Source organism: Falco punctatus (assembly GCF_963210335.1).
Source record: "Falco punctatus genome assembly, chromosome: 8".
In the NCBI taxonomy this organism is placed as follows: Eukaryota; Metazoa; Chordata; class Aves; order Falconiformes; family Falconidae; genus Falco; species Falco punctatus.
This window is the reverse complement of record NC_137588.1, coordinates 53,786,227-53,813,025: the sequence shown is the minus strand read 5'-3', so window position 1 is coordinate 53,813,025 and position 26,799 is coordinate 53,786,227. Positions and strand designations below refer to the sequence as shown.

The 26,799-nt window shown below is 48.7% G+C and overlaps 1 protein-coding gene across 4 annotated transcripts in view; it reads left to right on the top strand.

Moving 5' to 3' along the window:
- NEURL1B (neuralized E3 ubiquitin protein ligase 1B) overlaps positions 1-26,104 on the top strand; it is a 130,452-nt gene extending 104,348 nt beyond the window's left edge. For 3 of the 4 annotated variants that reach the window (XM_080398206.1, XM_080398207.1, XM_080398205.1), the window contains 4 exons: positions 16,463-17,023; positions 19,821-20,528; positions 21,471-21,596; positions 22,418-26,104. In XM_080398206.1, coding sequence (XP_080254332.1) covers positions 16,463-17,023; positions 19,821-20,528; positions 21,471-21,596; positions 22,418-22,662 — 1,640 coding nt within the window. In that variant the 3' untranslated portion in view covers positions 22,663-26,104. Of the gene's footprint in view, positions 1-9,208; positions 17,024-19,820; positions 20,529-21,470; positions 21,597-22,417 lie in introns of all 4 variants that reach the window. The other variant, XM_080398208.1, reaches the window with a different exon arrangement.
- The last annotated feature ends 695 nt before the right edge of the window (positions 26,105-26,799 follow it).

Here is a 26,799-nt window from a genome sequence, read left to right as displayed (position 1 = left end):
CAGCAGCAGAACAGCACTGCTTGTGCTGCTGATGTGATCAAAGGGAGAAGGTGAGAAGGACAGATGCTTCGCAAGTCAGGATTTCAAGGAAATCCATCTCGGTTAAAGTTTATAAAAACTGTTCTTAGCCAACAGACCCTATAGCGTGTCTTTATAAATACAACAGCCTTGAGCAGCAGTCGCTGCTGAGTGGTGCCTGGGGATTGCTGTTTTTAGGGGATATTAGAAGGGCTAGGAAAAGACAGCAAAATACAACCACACACACACAAAGACCAAATGCTGTTAAGTATCCAGAATTGATCTTCTGAGTCTGGCTGTTGTTTCCAAAAATGCCTGCGTGGCTCGGGGCAGGTTTAGTCTGGCTGCGGTTTGTTTTGCCCATCGGCAGCATCAGTGGTGCTGCGCTGTGGATGCTGGCCTTGTAGGGATTGGCTTGGCAGCAACCACTCCTGCAGGAAAGCTTCTCTCTTGCTTCACCTTGTAGGTCTGGAGATCTGGCAACAAGTGCTTTTATGTAAGACCATTTTTATACATAGAACTGTGCAGGAAGAGATTTTTTTTTTTTTTTCTGAAATAAGAGTGCCTTCTTCCAAATTAGCTTAGTCTACAGCTTACGTTATCCGTTTTGAAAAGGCGTGTGAGCATGCCAAATACCAGTGTCTGCACATAGATACTGGCAATAATGAAGCTGCTGTCCATTTGCACCCTGCCTTGTTCCAAAATAACTTTCATGTCTAGACAAAGGATGCAGCTCACCTTCAATGCTTGGCTGTCCCTTCTGTTTGTTTTGCTATTACATAGTAATTAAGATACTAATTTATTTTAAAACGTTCCAAGAAATGGCTCTGCAACGCCATTGTTTATGTAAGAGAGAAAGAAATTCATAATTTATTGAATTTGTGTGTGTTCTGCTGGGATTATTCATTGGAGAAACGTACCAAGTGATTTTTTGTATCCTAGTAACCAACCGTGGTTGCTTTCCATGAATAATCTTTAGTTTAACTTGACCAGCCAAATCTAGATGGGAAAACTCAAGTAAATTAAATTTATCAAGGCAAATAATTACAAGGCACAGACAGCTTTTTGCAGGTGAGAGAGAACAAATTTTTTTCTTCCTTATTTAACTACATAATAATCAGATTGACACATGCTATCTGGAGAGTCTGATTTTACCCAGCAGAACAATAGTGGAAGTTTGAGTCGTTACGAACTAAATTTCAAAACTTGATTTGTTTAATATTCGTAATTAATTAATTGGTTAAACCAGTCCTTTCCTCCCTCAAACAAGCAATGTGATGGCTTCCAGCACTTCCTAATAGCAGTGCAGATTATTTCCCTTCTATGGGTGCCAGGGTGGGAAGCCCGGGGCGGGGGTCCCCATGGCTCCCAGTTCCCAGCTCTGCTGCCAGCTCATCTGCCTCACAAGGACGCTCTGAGGCTTATTTACTAGAAGGCTTTGTGAAGCCCTTTCCCCCCGAAATGCCGGCCCCACGTGGAACAGCCGGAGTTTATCATGTAATGGAAGTGCTGGCATTTTTCTCCTTTAAAATTTATTTTGATTAAAAATTAGCCCCTTTGCGAAATTGAGTTTTGAGGGATCGTGTTTCTTTTGCAATGCCTCTTGCTATCTGAAATATGAAAAGCTAGTTTTAGAAGCAAAACAAAAATTTGCTTCCGAGCTCCCTGAACATGTTTACTATTTCTCCCACCCTCCTCAAGCATTCGGCTGACCATCTCTAAGCAGAGGGCAGAGGTACATTCCTCCCAGAGAGGTCAAAACCGCTTCTCATTTTAAAACAAACTATTTTCAAACCATCTTTTTGTATGCATTCCTATTTAGTAAATGTTTATAGACCCGTGAAAAAAAAAAAAAAAAAAAAAAAAAAAAAAGCACTCCTGTAGGTACGGAAATCTATGGGCACGCCAGTAGAATCAATCACCAAACCACGTCAAGCAGCCCTTAGCTAATCGCTCAGTTTTTCCTTTGAGATGAGATTGATGGTGCAACCTCATGAGACAGTCCCAGAAAGAGGGAGAAGCTTCCCTTGTGTGCCTCTGGATTTTGACCATATTTTTCCTCTCCCTGATGTGCTCCCTGCCCCTTGTATCTTGAACACAGCCCTGCACTGAGCAGTCCCTGCTTCCATCTTCAATGGCCTAAAGGTGATGGGCAGAAATGTTAGGCAGGTCAGTGCTGAGGACCCTTCTGTGCTTAAATTCCTGTATTTTCCCTTTCTGTGCCTGTATTCCTGTACTGAGCCAGGGCATCACTTGGAGTGGTTGCTCTTGTGCATCTCCAGCCATCATTCATCACCGCAGGCTCATCTCCTTGGGTCTCTGCCCTACAGACTCAACACTTTTGCAAAGCTCTGCCTGAATTTTTTCGTAATCTTTTTACCCGGGGCTAACAGCGGTGTGGGAGCACAGGTTGTGACTTGTCTCTCTCTGTGGCAATGAAGGGGCAGCTGAAGGGAGCGATGCTGCCTTAGAGCTCACCGCTGTTGCCTTGGAGGGTTGTGGCGTTTGGGACCTGAAATGCTCTTTCTCCAGGGAAGTCACAGTTTCCCCAAAGAGGTGTTCAGGCAAGGCATGGCTGGTGGCAGAGGAGGTGTTTGGGGTGTAGACGCAGCACTGCCTGGGATCCATGCTGGGGAGCAGCCCGGGGACTTGGGGGGGGGGACAGAACAATCGAGACAGACATGCCAGCTGAGCTCCATCCTTCTGGCGGCCCTGCATAACCCTGCCAGGGCTTTGCCCAATGTGGGTATGTAGGTCCAACAAAGGGAAGGAAGAATTCTCCACATCCCAAGTGCCGTGGGCCTGTCCTGCTGTCACAGGACGCAGAGCTGCCGAAAAAAATTCAAATTCAGCAGTTACTGCTGTGAGAAATGAGGCATCAATGCAAGGCAGATGGGACAGATAGGAGCAAAGGGCAGGAGCTTTAGGCACAGGCGGTACTCGAGGAATATTGTTCCCTTGCTGGGGGAGGCTCCCGGTTCTGCCTTTCTGCCTTGGAATGGTTCACAGCATGGCTGGGTGTGCTCTGGGGAGAGTCTGCTGGTATTGCCCCACCAGCAGGTCTTCCTTATTAGGTGGACATTGGATTTTGTTGTTGTTGTTGTTGTTGTTCTTCTTCTTCTTCTTGTTATTATTATTATTATCATCATCATCATCTTAATATGCTGTTTTGCAGCATCTTGTGTTCTCCAAGCAAAGGAAGTCATGCAATCAGAGTGCTTCTATATGCTATTAATACGTGACCATATGGCACCACTCATGTGCAGATGAAGGCTCCTGATGGTTTAGCAACAGCATGAAATGTTTCTGTTATTGATCCTACTTGACCAGGGTGGCCTAGAAAAACCTAAAGGGGCACGGAAGGACATGCTGCTGTCTCACTGAGCTCTGCATGTGTAGGAAGTTGAGCTGGAAAGCATCCCTGAATTTGCTGTGGTCAGGCAGGCACCTGTGCCACCCTGGAGCTGTCGATGGGCAGAAGGTTTGCTGGTCCCATGTCCCAGGCTCTGTCCCCAAAAAACCCGCTGTGGTGCTAATGAAGGGGCTTACTCACTGGGAAACAGATTTTTAGCGTATCTCATCATGCACAAAAGCATGGGAAATGGAAGGGGCAAAGGGGGCTAGGTTGGGGCAGGTATTTGGGACATGTTATACATGCCAGGATGATGCTGAGGACAGGCTGCACCACTTCCCGGCCCCTTTAGCTCGTAGTGGTCTGCCTGTCCATCAGAAAAAGCTGAGACACGTACCAAAGTGCATGCACACCTTGCTGTGGCACACGCAGCATGTAGGTACTGGAAGTCCCCCATGGACCTGAGCTGATGGAGCTGTGCCAGGGTGGACGTTGGCCACTGCAGTTCAGATGATTTTCAGCGTTATTTTTAGACATCTTGAGTGCAGTTCGCTTTAGCTGAAGCCAATTCCTCGATGTGCTGGCAGACGAGGGGTTGCGTGGATGGAGTGTGCCTGCTTGGGGGGGAACGTGCCTTTCTGTGGGATGCAGGGAGGTTTCAGGGAAGCCGAGCCTCTCCCCTTCTGCCAGCAGCAGATCGCTGCATGGGATGAGCTCCTTAAGAGACAGCTTTCCTGCAGCTCTTCAAGTGACTGCTCAGATTTGGTACTTCAATAAGGTGCTCTGTGAGCAGTGGCACCCATAGCGCCCAGTGCCTGGTGGGTTTGTGACCAGGGGGAAGGTCTGTTTTGATGACTTCAGACTTTCCATACATTTGGCATCCCTTCTTCAGCACGTTGGCAGCTCTTGAGTCCCTGGGAGATGATGCAGGTAGCACACATGGCATGGGAGACACTCGGTGCCTTCTGTTGTGAAGAAGCGGAGGGACAGTGTGCAGTTGTGCAGCTGCCTGTGTTTTATTGTGGTCACAAACACCAGAGGCTCTAAGCTGTCAACATGTAATTGTATATTTTTTGTCTGGCGATAAATTTTTTTTCTACCAAAATAAAAAAATAAAAAGGAAAGAACCAAAAGAACCACCCAAAGAGAAAGAAATTCTTTCTCTCCACAGTTTTTCATATGTGATTTATAGGTGTGTTTTTCCAAGTAATTCCGAACAAGGCCAGTGAGTGACTCTGAATTAAAGTTTGATTTGGTTAATTGAAACAAGAGCCATCTGGGTAGAAATGGGAGGTTTTAGACAGACCTTTATGTTGTTTCGTATGGGATTTTTAAAATTTTCAATTCCATAGCTACTAAGGAGTGTGCTGTTTGGCAGTACAGTGGGGTTTTATAGGTGATCTATGAAGAATAAAAAAAATAATAACACAGCTATAAAAATGACAACAGCTTGCAGCTCTGTAGTAAACTCTTTTGAAGGTGTTGACCAAGTGTGCTCTGCTGAACCATGGTCCAAGCTCCACCTTAAAAAGGTGGGAAAACATGATGAGAACCAGTAGTTGACATCCAGGCAGGCATCCACGGGCGATGACTGTTGAGGTCGCAGTGCTGTTTGTTTGCTGTGTAAGCCACACATTCACCCTATCTCTTGGGAGTGATTCCTTCCTCTGGGGGAGGGAGCAAAAAAAGGCTTTGGCCTTTTTCTGGCCAAAAAAAGCAGGCATTTATCTTCAAGAATGCAAGGAATTGTCTGTTATCTCCAGATTTCTTCGGTTCACCTGCCTTTATCATGTCTTGGCTGCAGTACCAAGAAGGGAGAGTAAAGGGAGAAAAATGTTGATGTTGACTTAGGTGTGCTGGAATCAAATCCCACTGGTGTTAAGAAGATTGACATGGAGGCTTAAAAATAAATGTCTCTTGCTCGATTCCTTTTTGTGTTGAAATAATTGAAGATATTTGAGATGAAGAAAGAGGCTGAGGTCATTGTGTGTCCAGTAATGCTATGCCTATATTTTCTTTTGTTTGGACAGTTTAATGTCTTGAAGTGGCTCTTGTTTCCTCTTATTAATTCCTGTAAATAAAATGAAAAGGCTCTCACAGCTCAGCCATGCAGCACCAAGTATTGCACAACCACCAGCCTCTTGGACTGGCTTCATAGCTTAGCAGAAAACTATGCATTTTAAAAAAAAATTGAACCAAGGAAAAAAGGATGCATCTTTTTTAATGGAATGTTTTCCTATGTTTCTAGACCAGCAAAGAACTCTCTTCTTATTTTTTTTTCTCTTTTAAACATTTTTGGCTTTAATTCTGAAGATGTACTGTATTTAGAAAAAGCTCTAGCTTATTTGACTGAACATTAACTAAACCAGCCAACAAAATATGCGATATTATTGTATAGATTGGACTGGACATGAGTTGAATGAAGTTGCCAACCCCTCAGATCACTTGGAAAGAGAGTTTGGCCAGTCTTAAACGTATTTAAAATCTCCCTGCTGGTAGAGTGTTGGCGTGGGGCACCAGCCCACCCAGCACAGGCTGGGCTCAGCCCCTGTGCAGTGACCAGTGACCCGGGGAGTTCCCACCACCACAAATCCAGTTGTGCTTTGCAATGCCTCCAGGGAAACTAGCCCGGCAGAGTGGGATTGCTGTGCTTTCCCCCCTGATTTAATTATAACCAGTTATTCCCTTCCCTTTGCCCTGTTTTGGATTCTTTACATATTGTTTCGGAAAAGCTTAGTGGAATCGAAGGCTTTGTATATATAAAATATAGGATGATTGAAGACCTGGCCACTTCTTTATTTAGCTTCCTCAGCCATGCGTTCCTCCCAAAGCATTTTCCCCTCTTGCTGCCAGATCACTGTTTAAACTGTGTGTAAATATAAAAGGAACTATGGACAACATTTAAAAATGCTGCACCATGTTGGGAGCAGGGCTTGCTGGAAAAAACACCTTTCTAGAGGCCTTTTTCCCCCTTTTCCTGTGGCTTTGCGGCTCCCTTTGGACAGATCAAAAGCCCTGTGTGGGTGCCACTGTTAAGTCTAATGGCTCCCTGGTTATCCATCCCTGTTTGGACTGAAATAGCTCCACTGTTTTTTCTTTTAAACTGAACACTTTCCTGTCCTTTGAGTACAGAGAAGTAATTAGGAGGGGAAAACAAAAAAGGACCCTTAGAACCACCATGAGGAGAGGAGATAAAGACGAAAGAGGCTTCTGTAACAAATCTAAAGCAAAGAAAAATTGCAGGTTTATTCCTTTTATCATAAAGCTTTCTTGGGAAAAGTTGAAGGCAGTAATGAAGGGGCAGGCTCTCCTTTCTGCACCTGTAGCATCACTGTGAGTGCTGATCTCGCCCTTCATCTGCAGCCTTTCATCCCCTGTAGTCCTGGCACTGGACAATTCCTGTGCTTATGGGAAGGTTTTCTTGTGCTTTTACTGGGTGTGGAAAACACGCTCGGCTCGTAACGCTTCTCGGCTTGAGCATCACGTACCCCACCTGAGTCGCCCATGGTGCAGCTCAGCTGTAGCACGGTGCGGTGTGGTACATACGCAGACCCGGGAGGGTTCGGACAGCACATCTTATGTACTGGCCTTTCTCCAAACATGCTTTTTGGAGGTGGGAAGGGTGTAAGGATGAATTGCATACAGGCCAAATTCAGAGGGACGGGGATAATGTAAACACTGGCTTTTAGGGTGTTTTCAGTGAAGCTACATTACCACTATTATTTTTCAAATCTTTTTTTCTCCCTGTTTCATAAGCTGCCCTCCTGGTGCAGTGCCGTCATGCTGCCTGTCTGTAGGGGATGGGTGGGTTTCCTGCATCAGGGAGACAACAAAATTCTTTCCCTCTTTTTGTTCCTGTCTGTGCTGAAAGCGACACATTGACAGGCTGTGGGGAGGATGTGCCAAGCTCCAGCCCTCTTTCCATGAGCCCTGTATTGAAACCATGGGATGGAATAAAATTGCCGCTCGGAGGATATTAAAAGGGAATGCATTTCATTTTCCGATTTCATTAAAAGCCATTAACATTGGAATGACATGGTCACTATTTATAAACTCCCAGTGCAGATGACTTGGTACAGCTGGTCAGAAGAAAAGAGGTACAATGGGAACAGGGAGCCTATTTGCATGAACGGTTGTTACGTGCTCCTCTGGCATTGCGGGGAGATGGGAGGGCACGGGCCCTTTTGGTGTCAGCGATTATGCCAGTCGCATGTTCTTGTAACTCTTCAACAAATCACGGTCATGATTGGAACATGAAAACACCGGTTCAGAACAATCATTTTAAAATATAAAGCATCGCTCTGAAAAACACGTGTGAGCTGTCTGTACTGCCTGTAAGGGAAAAGTGGTCTTGGGAGTGAAGTCGGAATTACTGAATGGAGAGGAACTGGGGGTAAGGAGACAAACCCAGATTTGTTTTTTAATCTGTGAAAAATACTCCAGCTATGTTCTTTTCTATGAGGTGTGGTTAATCAGAACCATACGATGGGTTGGTCTCCTGCAGACACAGCAAGGGGGTCCCTCCCCACCTCAAAGCGAGAGCCACGTGGTGGCCTCAGGTCTGGAGGGACCAGCAGCACTCCCTGATACAGCAGGGTTTTTGGGTCTCTCAGGTCACCCTCAAGCTGTTTGCAGTCTCTGCTGCAGCAGTGAACACTGCTGGCCTGGAGCAAGGAGGAGGGGGAAGGGATCTCTGAGACAGACCCCAGTGGTACAATATCCCGTAAAGTGAAGAACGTATCTGTGTCTGTCTTGATGCCATTAAAATCCGTATTTGAGCCGTGCCGAAAGACACTGAAGACAAATTCCTTCTCCTCTAGTGACTGCAGGAGACCCAGTCATTAGAGAAAAGGGTGCCCCGACCCATGTAGTGTGGGACTGGCCTTGAGTCAGGCTGTGGAAAAGGGGAATGCACAAGGAAAACGGAGCCTGGCAATGGCAAAGGCATTGCTGAAATTGGGGACCTTGGATGCTGGCCTTCTAAGCCGGGTTTAACTTGCCGTGAGCACAGTGTGCTTTGTTTAACAAAACTGATATCAGGAGACCGTAGTGGGCTTCAGACCTGCCCAGAGTAACATCCATTGGAAATAGTTTAACACTGTAAATCCCTGGAAATTGTATGAATTCGGTATTTCTGTGTGAATTCAGTAAATCAAATCAGGACCCAACCGCCATAGAGAACATGAGGGTTTTCATCCACATCTCTGCTCCTCTCCTCCCATCTTTGGCTGTCCAGTTGAGACCAGTCTTTCCAGCCTGAAGTGTTGCATCCTTTAGTGGTCTCTGCTTTATGGTGCACTTTATTGTCTGTTTCTAGAAAACAATGAAAATAATAAATCACAAAAGTACCTTTTACTCACTGAACAACAAGCTGAGCATGTAGATTTGGAAAGTATTTAGTCTCCCAACCTAGAAGTCCTCAGAAACCATTTGTGGAGTTGCTTAAATAGACGTCAACTGCTTACTTCTCATTGCTTTTGATCACCTCCCAGAAATGCGCTATGGTCTCACAGTTGAGGACTAGAAGATAAAGTGAGCTGAGCAGCCCTCTGCTCTCCCCAAGTTAAACTTAACTTTCTAAACAAGGTAATAATCTTGCAAAAATATCATACGTCAAGTAAGAGGCACAGGTTTGCTCTCCTGGTTTGTGAAGTCATACGTGTTGCATATGTGGTGTATTAGTGAGAACATCGTCCAAAAATTCCCTATAGGAGGTATAGTAAGAGTGGCTGATTGATTATTTCTGACAAGATGTTTTTATCTTTAGCCAGTAGTCAGAAGTTTCATCTAGTTTTGTATCCCATATTTTATGACTTTCAATTCCCTGACATCTTTCAGAGCTCTTTGGCTTGTGAGTGTGGCCTTCTGACTAACACGAGCCGGTGGACTCAAGCGCCGAGGCCATATAACGGATTACAACAAGCTGTGCCATTTCCAAGGCTCCTCATCTATCACGCAGCTGCTTTCATCATGCACACCAAAAGACTTAAGCAGGGATTATGGCATGAACCCTGCCTTTTCTCCATCCCTCTCCCTGTTGCTCTTGCTCTGTCTCTCATTAACCAAGTCTAAGAATGTGTTACTAGAGTTGCAGACTCATTGACCCAGATTTGCTAATAATATGGGGGAAAGGAGATTTTTTTCCATGCTTAATCGCTGGCTTCTGTGTATTCTTAGTGCTATTTATATGCAGGAGAACTAATAGCCTGTAATAAAGATGGGGCCAACATTGCAGCAAAATTCATCTATGCACGCGGTGAGAGGCACAACAGGAGAGAGACGGGGGAACAGGGAGGCAGGGGTGAGCGGAGGTGGACTTAGCTATACGTGCAGACCCAGCAGTAGATTTTTTTGATAGCGGACCCTGCTCCTGCAGCCTGATCGACAAGACCATATTGGTTTAGCTCAGGGCTCCCCACTTTGCTCTGAAAATGCCACACTGTCAAAGTCATGCACTGGCTGGCTTTGTGTCAAGGTTGATTTCCTTCACCACCAAAATGCAAAGTCAAGCAGAAGGTCTGGAAGTGGGTTGGGAGAGTATTCCTGCCTGATGTGGGAGAGCGCTGGCTCTCCCCCCTCTTTGGGGCTCATGATCACTGCGCGGTTGTGGCAGATTAGCTATCAATCAGCACTTTTCATCCTCAGAGCAGACCTTCTGTCATGGTTTATTTTCTGCTTCAAGCCAGCTGGTGGATCTTGGAGACAGACATTGGTGTTTCAGCTGCGCTTGCTGCCTTTTGGCTCCGATGCTGGTGTCATGATGTGCCATCCAGCTAACCAGGAATGCTGAGGCCCGGCACTGGCTTTCCTGTCAAAGCAACCGTTCTTTTAAATGATGGGGTTGAACTTGGCATTTGTATGAGCAAGGAAAGGGCTTAATTTGAAAGGAGCAGCGGTGCAGAAGCTCGTTTCCTGAGGACGTGGTGGGAGATGGGATGGAACCGCCTGGAAAATACTGCAAGGTCCTGCTGGAATTGCCCGTGTTTGCTGGTTGGAGAAAAAGGAACAGAACAAAAGGTTTTTGCCTAATGCAGTGGGCAGACACCTCTCTACTTTCATGGAGGAACACCTACAAGACCAGAATAGATGTGTCATTAGCCTCTGCCTAGAAAAAAATAATGGATTTTAGCTTTTTGTTTTTAAAAAATCCCCTATAAAATTTTTGGTTTCAAGCATTAGCCACAGAAGCAAGAGGGTTTTCTCACTTGAAAATCCTCGTAGAGGCAGGCACAACTTGATTTTGTGAGGTAAAGTCAATCCCTCTTCTCTGCTAGGGATTTTTGTGGACTGTTTTGCAGTGAAAAATGGTGTATGTCCATTAGATATTTGCATTGAGAGTTACCTCAGTGCCACAACACACCTTCTTTTAATGCAAAAACTTCTGTCTTTCCTCCTCTCCTCCTTCCCAAATCAGTCTTCTAAAAAATGTCACATTTCCTGCAATTCACTGCAAGCTCTTCAGTCTCCCCTTAATGCCTCAATTTCTGTCTCACTCGATTGGAAGTGAACCATGTGGGGGTTTTTAACTCCCTGGAAATTTGTCTCAGGTTAGAGGACCAGGCAGGGAGACCTTTACATCAAAACAGGGCTCTGGACTGGTCATGCAAACCACAGGAATTTAAATGGGGGATATTTATTAACTGTCAAGTTGAGTTTTCCAGTGTTCAAGCCAGCAGGATGTTCAGAAATGAGGCCAATTTTTTGTAGCAGCCTTATAGTGCATTTAGTAGCCTAACTTTACAAATTCACACTGGTGAGTGTGGAATAGGCGACACCAGTGCTTCCTGCAGAGCTCCCCAACACATTTGCTGTCTTTAAAAAAAGAAAAAAAAATGTCTAGGCAGTTCACTAAATTTATATGTGAACAGATTTTTATCTCTTGTTCTCAGAAGATAAGATCGTGTTGGAGCAGAATCCCGTTTTGTGTTACGGTTGATGTTTGTTATCTGCAGTAACAGCCTAGCCGGCTTCTTCCAGCCTCCAGCAAGGCTCCAGCCCGTGCGCCAGCATCATCTCCAGCAGTAAAGATGCAGCGGGACGAGTGTGTCGAGGACCGTGCTTTTACTAGACCGCACCGTGATTGACGTTTGCTTTGCAAGGGTTGTTTCTACAGGCTTGTGAACATGCAGTAAACTTGACCTCCTTGTCCCCACCCATTGGGATTTTCCTGTTTCAAAGCAAAAGCCACCTGCCCCCTCTCTCCAGATGCCTTGTTTAATGTTCAACAGGGTTGTTGCAGCAGCAGCAACCCAGCTATCTACTGTAGTAGGAAAAAGTTCTAATGTTACAGATAAAGCAGCGGCCATAAAGATAAGATGCAGGCGTGTTAGGTGGGTTCCCTTTTGCCTGTGCAGGGAGCATTAATGGATAGATTTCGGGCTGCACACTGCTGCCTTTCAGCCTTTTCTCTGAATGACATGGGGAGACCACACTCCAGCTGCATGCCGATGAGCTGTATCTCCCGTGAGCTGTTCACCTGCTGGGTAGTGAACCCAGGAATTTCTGTTCCCTTGATGTCCTTGCTTTATGCATTATGCATCCCTGTTTGGCACCTGGCTGCCTCATAATTTGCTTGCCTTGTGATCCTGCACATCTTTTGCCATGGATTTACTTGCAGTGGGTCTTCAAGAAAGGGCTGGGAGACCCAGAGAATGTCTTTGGAGGCAGAATGTGGATGTATCAGCAGCACATGGGGAAGGCAGTGCTCTCCTCTGGCTGTCAGGCTGCCCTTGCCATAGCTCTCTGCTGCAGCTCTGGTCTCCTTGAACGTTATTCCCGTCTCCCTCATTTTAGGGCTGTTGGTAGTATTATTCCTGCCCGGCTTGTCAGGGCAAGTGAAGGCAGGATCAGCCTGGCTTAAGGTGAACTCTCCAGCTAAGCAGCCTCCTCCATCCTGCGCCCCGGAGAGCAGCAGTGTTGGAGAAGGCTCTTCATCTGAATTTTGTCTGCTGCTGTCAGTGGGATTACAGTGCCACAGCAAACCCAATGCTGTGAACAAACGGGTGAAAAAAATGTTTATTTTTAGAACTGGAACCGTGATAAATATGTGGAATTTGTCCAGAGTCTGTCTGCTGTACCTTTCTGAAATGCAAAATACATGTTTGTTAAAATACCTCTCCAAAGGTCAGCATAACCTAAGAAATAAATGTGCTGGCCTTTTGGAAAGCAGGTGAGGTTTCAGATGTGCAATAGCTACTTGGAGTAGATTGCGTGGGCCCCCATAACCCAAATCTGTTTCAGTGCCGCCCGTGTGATGCCGTAAGGATGTGGATGGAAATGCTGCCTTTCTGAAGGGGTTGCTTTTGCATGTTTCAGTGAGGAGCCCTGCACCATTCCTAATCCTTCAGTTCAGCTTTTTCTTCCAGTTTCCTGGCTTACTTCGTATTTGCCGAAGCCCTGTGCGTGCGTTTGAGGGACTTACGCTGTGAGCATCGCGTTTGCAGTTGGTGAGAGTAGGGCTCAAAAACAGAAAACTGAAATGAAAAGAAACAAAATGCTGGATGGGACCTCAAGGCATCACCCAGGGGGACCCATTGGATTTGTGTCCCATTTAATGATCTAGCCAGCCTGCTGACATGCTTACAGGGCTCAGGGGCTGAAGTATTTGGGAACCTTACAGGTTTTAATCCTTTTAGCTTGCTGTGAGGTGGAGGAACACAATTACTGTCTCTTAGGCAGGGAAGCGAGGCATAAAGAGAAGAAATCACTTGCTCAAAGCGTTCTAAGAATCTCAGAGCTGAAAAAAAGAGTTGACGTAGCTCTTAGCTGCCTGTCACAGTATCAGGCACCCTTGGGCAGGGTGGCATTTCTGCCATGAGCTTGGCTGCCATCGTCCCACTGATGGTCTTTTGGGTAGGAAAGCACTGACGGGAGAGGGGAGGGTATGGAGAAACAGCAAAGGGACTGAAATGTGACCCAAACTACAGAAGGCGAGCCACAAAGTAGGGCAATTCAAAGGCACAAACATCCTGTTGAGCTTGCCTAGTCCCCGTCGGTACGTAACGAGTAAAGCACATGCCCGAGCTGAGCTTCAGGCATGTTTCGGTGGGAAAGCACTGCCTCCCCTGCCTTGGGTTATGTCAGGCTTTATTCCTGGTGGCAGCCGGCAGGTGTTCATGTGAAGGGGGAGCAGCATTATAAATAAATTATCCATTCATTTCCTTCTGGGGACTTTCCTATTGTTTAGCCACAATACATTTTCCTGTTGTTTTTTTTTAAAAAAAAAAAACCAAAACAAAAAAGTGCCAAACCCTGCCCCCAAGCTCCTCTCTGGCAGGGTGGACCCGGAGCTGCGTTTGAAGTGGGTGCTCTTGTCATCGCTTTTCCGTCAGTTGTGCTGCTGTCACTGTCACTCCCGCCTGGGTCCTGCCTGCTTTCCGAAAGCAGTGTGAGAAGTACCCGCCTGGCAGCCGTGCCGATGGCATCGCGTCCTGCCGCGCTCCGCCTTTGCACATGGCTTTTCTCTGGCAGGTCGATGCGGGAGCAAGGCTGGTGCTGCGCAGGAGATTCTTGTGATAGCGGAGAGTACAGAAGCTCTCTTCCCTCCTTCCTCCTCCTGGCCAGCACAGGGATGTTGAGGCCGGAGCACTTGCTTTCACAAGAGAGTTTTTAACCATTTTAGAAAATAATGCAGCTCAATGGATTATAAAATGAAGGCTGCTCTGTGTGGGGAGTCTGTTGCCTGGCAAAGTGGGGTGTGATGTGAAGAGCAGCACCGAGCCCACCGGCTCCCGCAGGAGCCCCTCAGAGGCTGTCCCAGCAGTGCCCAGCAGTGGTTTGCTTAATCCACATCCCAGCTGAATGGCACAAAGGCTTTGCGAAAAAACGGGGAGCTGTTTGTGGGAAAGTGTGGCCAGGGGAGGATTCATCCCTCGCTGCTTGGGGTCGCTCGCCCAGCACTATGTACTGGCGGGGTTCTTGCCACCATGCCTCCCTCTGCTAAGGAAACCCCAAACCATATTCCCTCTGCAGCAGCATCGTTTGTTTGGAACGTTTACAGGCAAATACATGGAGCAGCACCCACATGAGCTGCGGGTGGGTCTGTTCTGAGAGCAGCCATCTTCTGCATTTTAGCTCTTTAGGAGGCAAGAAATGAGATTTCTCATGGAAACACCCAAGAGAAATACCCGTACCTCCTGTGAGCGTGGTCAGGGCTGACCCCACAGACCCCGGGAGTCCCCTCCTGCACTGGGAGAGCCCAGGGGGGAAGCCTGGTGCACAGCACTGCTGCGAGCAGAGGTGCTGTGCTGGGCAGGGGGATCATCCCGAGGGGATTTAACACCTGGGTGGGTTGCTTCTCTCCTCCCTGTCTCCCCTAGGACTCTGCCTTCATGGCCCTGGCATGGAAATGGCAACCCCCCCACTGGTGTAAGAGCAAGGATATATTTATTTCCATTAGTGTACAACAGGATTAACCATTACCTTGTGCTATGCAGCAATTGTCACATGCAGTACGGATGACGAGATACAAAAGACCTTTTATTTAGCTGCTGCGTTTGCCTGTCATCATTTAGCCTTGTCCTTTTTGTCTCGATGCAAACAGCAGCTTTTTGCCTTTGTAGCTCTTTGACTCCTGTTGCAGATGCCTGATTTCAAGGGCTAATCCTGTGTTAGGACCTTGCCTGGGTCCCCTCTTCTCTTGCATGTTTAGACCCTGTTAGTCCAGCCACAGATGCAAGCCCCAGCCTCTTGCTGCCCTACCTGGTATGGTTTTGCTTGCAAAAGAAGGTGTCACAATTGCAGTCTCCTGCCAGCTTTCCCAGCCGAGCTCTCAGCATCCTCTGGTGTTTCTTTCCAAGAGAGGAAAACGTCAGAAAATCCTTCTCTTGTCACGAAGCAAAGCCAGGGGTTACACACAGGGAGGAAGCAGCTTGAAGGAGGGGCCAGGCAGGCAGCTTCTAAAGCTTCAAATGTGGCAAAATATTTCCAGAATGAGTGTGTGCCTGTGGTGCAGTTTTATATTTAACAAGGTGACTTTGAGAACCCAGGATGCCTTCCATTTTTGCTTCAAAACTCTGCAAAGCCAGGTGCAAAGAGGAGGAGAGGGAGTGGGTGGGAAATCAGGAGACTGAAGTGCCTGTAGCACCGTGGCGGTGGTGGTGGTCGTGGGAGCCCTGGTGCTGGAGCAAGACCCTGTGTGTTCAGGGATATGCAAAAGAGATTGTCTCCACCTCAGGGAATTTATAGCCAAGGCTTAAGATTAAAAGTTGAGCTTTTTTCATTTCTGCTTCACGCTTCTGTGAACTTCACTTTAGGCCTCAAATCTGCTTTTCTTGAAATTGGTTTCGAAATTGCTATGGCTCCTTCCATCTGTAAAACGAGGATGGCAGGATTTCTGTGCCATCTGCGGTGCTGTGAAGCTGAAAACAATCATCATTTATAAAGTGCTTTGAGCTCAAATGGGAGGTTCTGTGTAAAAGCAAGGCGCTGCAGGATGAAACGTTCCTTAGTGTGCCAGTTGCATCTGATATCTAAACCAGGGGCTGGGTTGAAATTTTGGAAGAACAGTCTGGTGGTGCAGAGGTAGTGCTCCAGCTGCTAAATGTCTTGGCCTGTGTTGTTCGAAAGCCCCTATTCTTTGTTATAAAATTAAGGGACAGAGAAGCCAGTGGCTGCATGTCCCACAAAAATCAGTATCCTACATCCGTGTTCATCTTGAGCACCTCTGATCTTAACAGCCACGATTCACAGAGATGGTGTGATGCTGGCCACCAGCTGGTGGTGTAACAGCACACGCATCGCATATAGGGAACTCAGGGCCACGGTCACAAGTGTTAAGCCTTTCTGAGTGCAATAGGATGCATCTGATGGGAACAGAAGGATGTTCGTTTTCATTTGCAGGGCACGGAGGGGAAGCTGCCTAACCTTTGCCCCAAGAACCACATTTGCCTTTATATTTGCATAAAGCTGGGGGCCAAACTGGTGCAACAGAAAGCAGATTGTGGCCAAGCACAACATTTTAAGATTAAATAGTGCAGTTCCCAGCGACTAATACAAAGCATGCATGGCAAGCCAGTTGCACTTGCCCGGGCTGAGCTAACACATGTTGGGGTCAAGCACTTCTAATGGAGCCACTGGTTTCTCCTTTTTCAGACACAAGCCACCAGACCCGCTCCGTCTCCAGCCGCCCCTACTACAGTTTGCCCAACAGCAGCCATGAGAGACGCTCGGTCCTTGCTATCACGGAGCCGCCACGTTTCCATTCCCAAGCCAAAGGCAAGAACGTGCGTCTGGATGCCCACTCCCGCAAGGCCACACGGAGGAACAGTTTCTGCAACGGGGTGACCTTCACTAACAGGCCCATCCATCTCTACGAGAAAGTCAGGCTGAAGCTGGTGGCTGTGCACCACGGCTGGAGCGGAGCCCTGCGCTTCGGCTTCACCATTCACGACCCGTCGCAGATGAGCTCTGACGAGATACCAAAGTACGCCTGTCCGGACCTAGTGACCCGACCTGGATACTGGGCCAAAGCTTTGCCAGAGAGGTTTGCTGTGAGAGACAATATTTTGGCCTTTTGGGTTGACCGTCATGGGAGAGTCTTCTACAGTATTAATGATGAGGAGCCAATATTGTTTCACTGTGGTATTAAAGTTTCCGGTCCTCTCTGGGCACTCATAGATGTCTATGGAATTACCCATGAAGTGCAAATCCTAGGTAAGTGTGTGTTTTGGCCCGTGGCTTGCCCTTCTGGTTGCTGTTTCCACAGAGACATGACTTGTAGAAAAGATGCATCACCTATCTGGTTGATCATTTCTATGGGACACTTAAGAAAACTAATTTACTGTTGGTTTTGTAGCTCAGATTAACCATTTTTCTTTTGCCAGCAGTGGGGATCCAGAAAGCAATGTATTTCAGAGATGTCAGTGATGGGAAGTCCTAAGGCCATGCATTATAGCAGCTGTGGGAAGGGAAATCTTTACATGCAACTTGACCCAGCTTTTTCTGAGCTAGATGTGCTGCTATGGCATGGAAAAACATGGTGCTGCTTTACAGGGAGGAGACAAAGGTGAACAGTTCTGGCTTCCTCTGTTCTTTCCCAGCTACCAGTTACTGCCAGTACACTGGAAAACCACCCCCCATTCCCCAGGAATTTCCTGGTGCCCTTCCCCAGCCCCTCTCTCAGCTCTGGGCTTTGGTCCCCACCTAGGCTGGCAGTTTAACAGACTGCATTTGCAGGCGTAACCCAGCTTATCCTTCCCTTACGCATGGGCATCACTGTATATCTGCCAAGCACCAGCTGCAGCGCAGGATGCAGCCCACCAGCTGAAGAGCGTCGCGAAATGGTGGTGTGAGCTCCTGTGTGCTGCGGGATCCTTGGCACTGCATGCCACATCTCCCCTCACCCTGAAGCCGATCACGGCGTGCAGGCGATGCCTGGCTGACTTACCAGCACCATCCTGGGGGAGGGCTGCAAGAGGGGATGAATTTGTTCCCATTAGCGAACCGAGCCAATTGCCATGGAATGACTTTCCTCTTGTGACTTTTACGGCACTGGAATTTCAAATGAATTCAGTGTTAGATGGAGTGTTTTGAACTGGTCTGCACTACAGGGAATCCTTTTAAAATGCAAGAGTGTTGCCCTTTCCCCGGAGGCTCCTGTTTTAACAGCCAGACTAGGCTGCACCTGCTGGAGGGGGTGGTGTCTCCATCCTCACACAGAGCAGACACCAGCGATAAGCTGTGAAGTGGTTAATCCAGTGGGAAGGCAGCTTCATCACATATTCTTCTGAATGGTACCAATTATTTTACAGGCGAGAAGGCTATACATAAACAACACTTTGCCCTGCCTGCTCTGCCTCAAACGTGTAATTAAACCTTACCAGTAGCTTATCCTGTAATTGCAGATGTGACACTGTCCAGCCTCTGGTGCTCATTGCAGAGGTGAAGGAGCATTTGCTGTACTGGCCAGTGCAGCTGCTTCACCAGAGCAGTCCTTCTTCCTCATTAGATTATAGCTAGAAAAAGAAAATGCAGCTTATTTCTGCCCACCCAACCCCACAGTCCTGCCTGCAGCGTCCAAGTGCGCAGAGTGAAAGACTCGGTCTGAAGGCACTTGTACTCTGATTTTTGATTTTTATCTAAGTGCCAAGCTCCACAAACTGCCCCAGGAATCAGCACAATGCTCAGCCACCTGGGGCACCAGAGGACCCAGCTTCCTTGTTACAGATGTGGTGGTGTCACAGCGGACATGTTTGTCTCCCTGTCTCTTCCTCTCAGAATTTTGCAAGTTGAGAATGCTGTGAAATATAGCTCAAATATGGATGCACAAAACGCATCTTTCAGCATCATGAAGCTTGGATGTGTCTTACTCCTCTATGGGAGCATTTCTTGCCAGATACCCTGTGCTTGCTAGAAGCAGCTGGTCCAGCCATCAGCCTGCGCTGGTGGCCTCTCCTGCATGGGCTTCTGAGCAAAGTAAGCCTCTGCTTTGCAGCTGCTGGATGGATTTGAGTGTTTTCCCTTCTTTGGTAAAAGCCTGGTGATTTTCTCATCCAAGGAGCAGGCAGTGTTGGTGCTGGGATGCTTCTCCCCTCTCCTTCTTTGGGAAGACCAGGAGTCTGCCTCATTCACACACACTCTTAACACCCATGTGCTTCAAGCCTGCTCAGGCACTTCACGCTTACCTTCAGAGTGAAGTGACCAAAGTGCCCCAGGCAGCGCTGCAGGTAGAAGGAAGAACACTCCAAAACCTCCCCACAAGTTTAAATCTGCCCTGGGCCTGGCATGGCAAGAGGTGAAAATCTGGGAAATGAATTAAGAGTCAGCATCCTGACTTTCCCTTTGCTGTGAAAGGGGAAAATAACCTCTGCTGTAAAAATCTTCTTTGTAACACCTGCAGCAAGTAGCTTTTGTGACAGGCTTTCAATTAAAAATCTGCAGTGGTATGAACACACCTGAGATACGAGGCTTGAAGTCTTCTTGTAAAATGGTCTCTTGTGGACTCACCTGTGCCAAGACACCTCACAGCTTTAAGGCAATGACAAGAAGTGTGAAAAGAATATCTATTCATGCTTGTGCTCCTTTGCCCATCGCTGTGTTGTAGATTTGGCTTGCACAAGACCTTTGGACAAGATATTGAGATGTTTCCTTCTTTTACAGGGTAACCTCAGAGCTATTAGACCCCTCTACTGAGAAAGCTGTAGGACCGCACTGGTTTACAGCTTTTCCCAGTTCACCAGTGCAAGGAGTTCCCAGATTACATGGGTATTTCATAACACTTGTTTTTCCTCAGCTAGTGCCAAGATGCAGCTATTTCTGCCTGGTCCACATGTGACAATCCACCGCTGGCTGTTCATTAGTGGTTGACCTCTGACTAATTTTCCCATTGTTTTTCCATTCAGAGGAACAGAATTCAGATAATCTGTAGGCTGAAATAATAACAATTGTAACCGTAAAAGTAGGCAATTGTGTCTTGACTCTAATGCCCCTTATCACTGGGTTTATCTCACAGATAGCATGTTTGCAGAGACCATGACCACTGCCCGTCTCAGCACCGCCCGCCTCAGCACTTGCCTTCCACAGAGCAACCATGATTCAGCCAACTTCAATAACAACGAACTGGAAAATAACCAAGTGGTGGCCAAAATTGCAAACCTAAACCTAAGTCGGGTACCAGGACTTGCGACAGACAACCACATCATCCCCTGTTGCCCAAACCGACGGCAGCATGCCCAGGGGGTCCCAGCCTTCCTGGACACCGACCTGCGGTTCCACCCCACCCGTGGACCTGACATCACCTTTTCTCAGGACCGGATGGTTGCATGCACCAACTGGCAGGAAAGCAATAGGACTTTGGTGTTTTCTGACCGGCCTTTGCACATTGGTGAAAGCCTCTTTGTGGAAGTAGGACATCTTGGGTTGCCATACTACGGGGCCCTTTCATTTGGCATCACTTCTTGTGATCCGAGTACTTTACGGACAAATGAGCTCCCGGCAGATCCAGACTTTCTCTTGGACCGCAAGGAGTACTGGGTGGTTTACCGAGCGTTCCCGGTCCTCAACAGCGGTGACATTCTCAGTTTCATGGTCTTGCCGAATGGAGAGGTGCACCACGGGGTGAACGGAGCCAGCCGAGGAATGCTAATGTGTGTGGACACCTCACAGTCTCTCTGGGTGTTTTTTACAATCCACGGTGTGATCAACCAGCTCAAAATACTGGGTAAGTGCAGCCAAGAGAAATGATAATGGGGAACACCTGGCTGGTGGAGTGTCCTGGGCCAGAATGGGAGCTATGGGTTTGCATTCACAGTGTTGCTTTAGCAGGTGGTCACTGATGTGAGGGAGCAGCTCCTGACCTCACCTTGTGTTTGCAAACAAGAGTTAGTGAGACATAGTAGCTGTTCACATGGAACCTATATAAGTTCCCCAGAAAAGGATGAGATAAAATAAGCAGCAGGCAGGGAGGCAGAGGTGGCTGGGGGAGGGGGACAGCTAGTTTTGCTTGAAAAAGGGATTCTTTATAAACCCACTGTTCCGGCCAACAGGTATTAACCTCCTGCCTTGGTAAGGGGGATGATTTTTGTGAGCGCAGCTCTGGTTTAAGCACAGGTGTTGCTGATGGGCCAGTAGTTGCTCCCCAAGCATTGCCACAGCTCGGGTATCTGGTACCACTTCTGATCTATGGCTGGTGACCAGTTACAGTGCTTCTCCCTTTCTCTTGTTAAGGGTTCTGTCAGCAAAGCAAATGCTGATGACTTTGTGTGGCAGGTGTTTCTCATTTAAAGCAACACCCTTTCCCAGCTGCCCCTGGTCTTGCAGTGAGACAGTGATAACTTGAGGCTGCTGCTACTGCTGGAGAGATGGGGACCACAGGGAAGTGACTTTCCATCCCAAATGATGGCTGTTCGATACCCTGGTGCTTGCCTCGCTGAAGCACCGAACAGATGTTTTACAATGGTGTAGGGAGGTCCAGGCTCTGAGGGTCACATCCGAAATCCTGCACGTGTATTGTGACCAAGGGACAGCACTTTGCAGCTGGACTTTACCCTAAAGCACCCTGCGCATGGCGGGTGGGAGCAACTCACCGGGCAGAGGCGCATTTAGCTGGGGTTTGGGTGCCCATCGGCCCCGCAGCGGGCTCAGCTCTCTCCTCTGTTTGCAGGCACTGTGCAGTCCAGCCCAGTGACCGTCTCTCCCTCAGGATCCCCCGGCGGCTCGCAGTACGACAGCGATTCAGACATGGCCTTCAGCGTCAACAGGTCGTCGTCTGCTTCGGAGTCATCGCTGGGTAAGGAGCGCCTGGCCCTGGGCACCCTTGTGCCCCCTGCACCGAGACAGCAGTCCAGGCTGACAGGTGGTGCTGGGGCTACACAAGGCAGCAGGGCAACCTTAGGGGGGGGATGTTGCATCTCCTGCTCGGCCAACAGATATAATTGGAAGAAAACATGAAGATTTTCATGGCCTGAAGAAAGGCTGCGTGTTGCTTCCCACTTTGTCAGTCTGTCTAATGCAAGTGGTCCCTGCAGCGTTGCCCTTGCTGCAGCAGCAGTGCTGCAATAGCAGGGGCCGCAGTATCGTGTCTGGGGGGTCTCACACCACCCAGACCACTGCTTTCTGCTCTGCCAGGGCTCCGCTGCCACAGGGATGCCCACGTAACCGTTCACGTGCTGGTGTTTGGATCTCGGGCAGACAGCCCTGCGTACCCTGCCCGGTGCAATCTCCGGAACGCGCTGCCGTTGTGCAGTGCTGCAGCCAGCCGGCACAGCTGGCGAGGCGCAGGAGCACCCTGCGTGGGGCACGGCTTCTTCGGGGGGAGCGGGGCTCTGCACGCCCACACTGTGAAATGGGTGTGCGAAATCACAGCCCTGCTTGGGGGAAGCCCAGGTGAGCCGTGCTCGCCCCATCTGTAGCGAAGGGGTGGCAGGCTCTGCCCGGCGCTGTACCTGTGCTACCAGTTGGAATGGGCTGGGGTTGGTTTGGCCATATGAAACGGGCGATGACTAGGGAAGGAAGAGCCTTAAAAATTGACTTGAGTGTGTGTATGTTGTACAGTGTCAGGTCTGCACCATCCAGGTGACCAAACAATCTCACTCCTTCCTCCTCTTGCAGTGACTGCTCCCAGCTCCCCCCTGAGCCCCCCCATCTCTCCCATCTTCCCCGCTCCGGAGCCATCAAGCAGCAAGAACGGGGAATGCACCGTTTGCTTTGACAGCGAGGTGGACACGGTGATCTACACCTGCGGACACATGTGCCTCTGCAACACCTGCGGTCTTAAGCTGAAGAAGCAGCTCAATGCCTGCTGCCCGATCTGCCGACGGGTCATCAAAGATGTTATTAAAATATACCGCCCTTAGTGCCCGGCTCGGGCTGTAGGAAGGGGGAACGCCGCTAGCAGTAACCATGCCTTTCCGTCCCTGCTTATGGGTTATTGTGCTGGTCAGTTGTTATCAAGTGGCTCGTTATCTGTGTTTCCTTATTTGACTGGTAGGGCGCAATTCAGGGATAAAATTGAGCTGAGGATCATGTGGGGCCCAAAGGCACGGCTGCCGTGCTGGCCAGGCTGTGTGCCCACGGGCAAATCTGGGGAATCATGGTCTGGACCTGACCCCCCTGCAAATGAGAAATTTCCCGTGCAAAGGCTCTTTTTTTTCCTCCTCCTCTGGAGGAGGGTTGCTGTGGTACAGGTCAGGAAGGAGAGGTGGCCACTTGGTCAGTGCCGGGTGCCACTGGGCTGCCTGACCCCGAAACCCCAACAGCTCTGGGCTGCTGCCGGGTGCTTGCGCTGTGGTGGATCAAAATTAGGACAAGACCCAGTGGGAGGGTTCAAAGTAGACAAAACTGATCTGGACACGTCATGTTCATCTGTGTGAGGGGAACTAGCTAAGGCCAAAATAGTAGCACAGCCAGATTCTCACTTGTTTGGGTTTTGCCCCCCTGAACAGGCTTCTGGGGCATACGGAGAAGCTGGTCTGACTTAGATAAAGCAGCTTTTGCTTTCTGTGGCAGAACAGGGACTTTTGGCCAAGGAGCTGAGACCCGGGGAGCAGCCACAGGCTAGCAGTGAGGAGCATGAGCCCACCGAGAGCCCCAGCCAACCCAGCTACTGCTGCTCTCTGCAGATGGAGCAGTGGGCAGCGGCGATGGGCTGCCAAGGCACTGCCCGTGTGCCTGGCTGCTGAAGCCATACATTGCAGCCTATGGATGAGGGGGCCATTTGGATGGGCACGCTGCAATCCTGGCTTAGAAAAAGCGAGGGGCTACTGCCGTCTGCAATGACGGTGTTTTCCACCTCCCAGCACATGTGCCTGCATTTTGCTCTGCTCCTCTTCACAGGCAGCATCTCGCTGCCGTCTCGCACCGTCCGCCTGGCTCAGCTCCCCCAGCCCTTCTCCTGCAGCCAGCGCTGCAGCAGGGCTCAGCCTTCCTCCTGCCCCACCACAGGGACTTTTTGGAGCCTGTGGTGAGAAATTAATTTCTGACTTAGTCCCAGCAGTCTCACTTTTTTTCTGGGGACTGCGTATCTGCTGCTTTTACCTGTTATTTCTCCTGCCTTTGCAGGTTTCCCAGCACGGCTCCCAGCTGCCCAGACACTGGGTCCCAACAGTAGATGAGAACTTGTTGAGATGAACAGGGATCTATCTTACTTGGCTTTACTTGGGAGGAGGAAAGAAAAAGGCTCTGGGGTTATTATCAGGTGCTGGGACTTAAAAGGTAAATGGGTTTCAGCTGTGATATTCCAGCTACAAGGACTGGCAACGGGGGTAGGCTGGGCAGCATCTGAGCATGCAGCATTGGGGCTCGTGTGAGGAGCTCTGTGTCCTCCTCCCTGCTCCTGCAGGAGCTGTGCTCTATTCTCTACCCTCTGCCCACTTGCATGGTTCTTGTGCAGTCCTTCAACCTCAGCTTGGCTGGTTTCCAGCTGGTCCAGGTCAAAGAGAGGGGAAGATAGAGGATGCAAATGGAAGGATGAGAGAGGGGCTGCTGTCATTCTAGCTCGGTGACCACGTGCCACCAAGTGCATAAGAATGGCTTTCTTCAGAAATTGCAATTATTGCATTTTAGTCCAAAAAAGAACAGCCACCCCTGTACATTTCAGGGCCTCTGGGCACAGAGGGGCAGCCTGACATCTTTGGTGTCTATTACCTTGCCTCCCCATTCACTCTCTCCTCCGAGGTGCCGGTAGCTGTGGATGTGCTGCTGCCCCTCATGGCGCTGCTGCCCGGGCGGTGGGTTCAGCGGTGCCAGCAGTGCTGCGCTTGGCTGCTGACCGGCACTCAGCCCCCTCGCCCGCTCTGCCATCAGGGAGAGCACACCCCAGGGAGCAGCTCATCTTCCTCCCACAGCGCAGCAGGCTGTGGCTGCCAGCTCATGGGGCGTGGAGAAAACCTTTTTTTTTTTCTCCTTGAAGAGCTAATTAACATTTTAATTAAGTGTATAAATGAGAGGCTGCTGTAGAGTGAGATCTCTCACCCTTTGCCCTGCTGTATCATCACGAGAGCCTGCCAGCTTTGCAGAGCCCTTTTTGGAAACTCGGCTCATACCACTGGCTGTGCCACCACTGAGCATGCTCAGCCCTCAGCAGAGCCACCAGCACCGTGACTGCAGCACGAGTTCACTTACACCTTTGCAAAAGGAGGCGGCGAGGGCAGCTTTCCAGCAGCTGGAGCCTTGCCTGGACCTCCAGGCTGCCCTCTGACCAGGGACTGCAGACCTGCCTTTGTAGGGACCTTCCCAGTCCCCTGTTTCTCAGATTAGGGTCTGGCTGCAGTCAGTGGGCACTGCACTAAGAGCACAGTGATGGCTAGGTAAGTGAGCGTGGGATGAAAGACCAGGTGGGTTAGCACCTGCCTGGTGAACGGGCTGCAGTGGGAAGCCTTTGCGTGATGAGGAATTCAAGGAAGTTGTCTGAATCCACGGTGAGTGATGCTAGCTTGAGTCAGGTCTGGGCTAGCGAATGCCAGCGGCCATCCCTGGGGCTATTGTCCCACTTTCAGGGGTGCCTGGTCTGCTTCAGTGGCTGCACACAGCTACATGTGTTGTGCCAGAGCAGAGCCCATTTGCTCGGCTGACACCTCAGGTCCTCAATGAGTGGGGCTAGTTGCATGCCTGGGGTGGTGTGGTGGTTTTTTTGTGGTTTTTTTTTTTTTTTTTTAAGTCAGCAAGGAGAAATACCAAATCCACCCCAGCTGTGTCCAAGCTGTTCAGGACACTGCAGCCAGAAGCTGACTTTTTGCTGTAGCAGCCGAGACTGGTTTCTAGAAGGGCAGCATCCAGCAGGGCCAGCAAGGGAACCAGCTCAGTCAGGGTACGGAGCCAGCCGTGCAGTGAGCAGGACGTGAGAGCAGTGGACATGTCACCCTGCCTATCTGAGAGCAATGGGAATTTTCCAAAATAGGCCTCTTAAAAAAAAAAAAAAAAAGATTTCCAGGAAAAGGTAGCCTCTTACAGATTTAATTGTTAGTACTCGTATTGCTATTTTTTTTAAACAGTCCAATGATATATGATTTGTACAGAAGATCTGTTTGTGCCTTATAAGGGTGTCTGTGCACTTTTTATCCTTTTTAAAGCAACTTTTAAAAAGAAAAAAAAATCAACCAGGGGGAGAAACCAACACAGATCAATGGTAGTTTTATAGAATTTTGTGTTCACGGAGAATCTTGCTTTTTTTTTAATATATATATATATATATTGGAGTGAAAAGTGTTTATTTCCATGGATTTTCCCCCCTCTCCTCCTAACGTATTTGTTTAACAATTGAAAAAGAGGAAGCAAGAAAGAAAAAAAAAAAAAGAAGAAGAGATGCGGGAACTCTTTTACCTTCCCCCTTTCCAAGACAGTTATTCTCTTATCGTTACCTTTATGATTCAATACTGTGACCTGTACATCATGTTTAAGCTGAATCAGATTTTGGACCTCTGTATTAGGCTTTTCAAGCAAATCATCTGGGGGACCGGGGCGGGGAGGGGGGAGGGCATCGCACGAGGGAGGGAACTGCACTTCTACCTGTCAGTGCTCTATAGTGTTGTGTTCAGTGCTGTGTGTTTTACTTTTGTCCATTTACCTGTTTTACATTAATATAATTTTACTTGTTTATGAAACAAATAAAACCTTGGCTTGTAAAGAGTGCTTCTGGGTGTTTAAAAGCATTTGACCTGGAGAGTGAGCAAATCCATTAATTCCAAAGCGTGGCAATACTAACAGAGTCAGGGCACCTCTGTTCCCCTCAGGTACCTCTGCTTCAAAAAAAGATTAGGTACTTTGAGTACCTTGCACGAGCTTCGCATTGCTTTTGGGAGGTCACCGCACAGTGGCTGCTCCGTCCCTTGATGGGCAGGGCAGGGGGGGGGGTCCTGGCTCATTTAACCTGCCAATGCTTGAAAGTGTGGCCATCTACTGCAGTAAAAGCAGGGTGTATTTTAGGGCTACAGAGGCAGGGGTGTCCTGTGGCACATGCCCTCTCCAAGTGCCCCAAATTCCTTGTCTAACCTGCA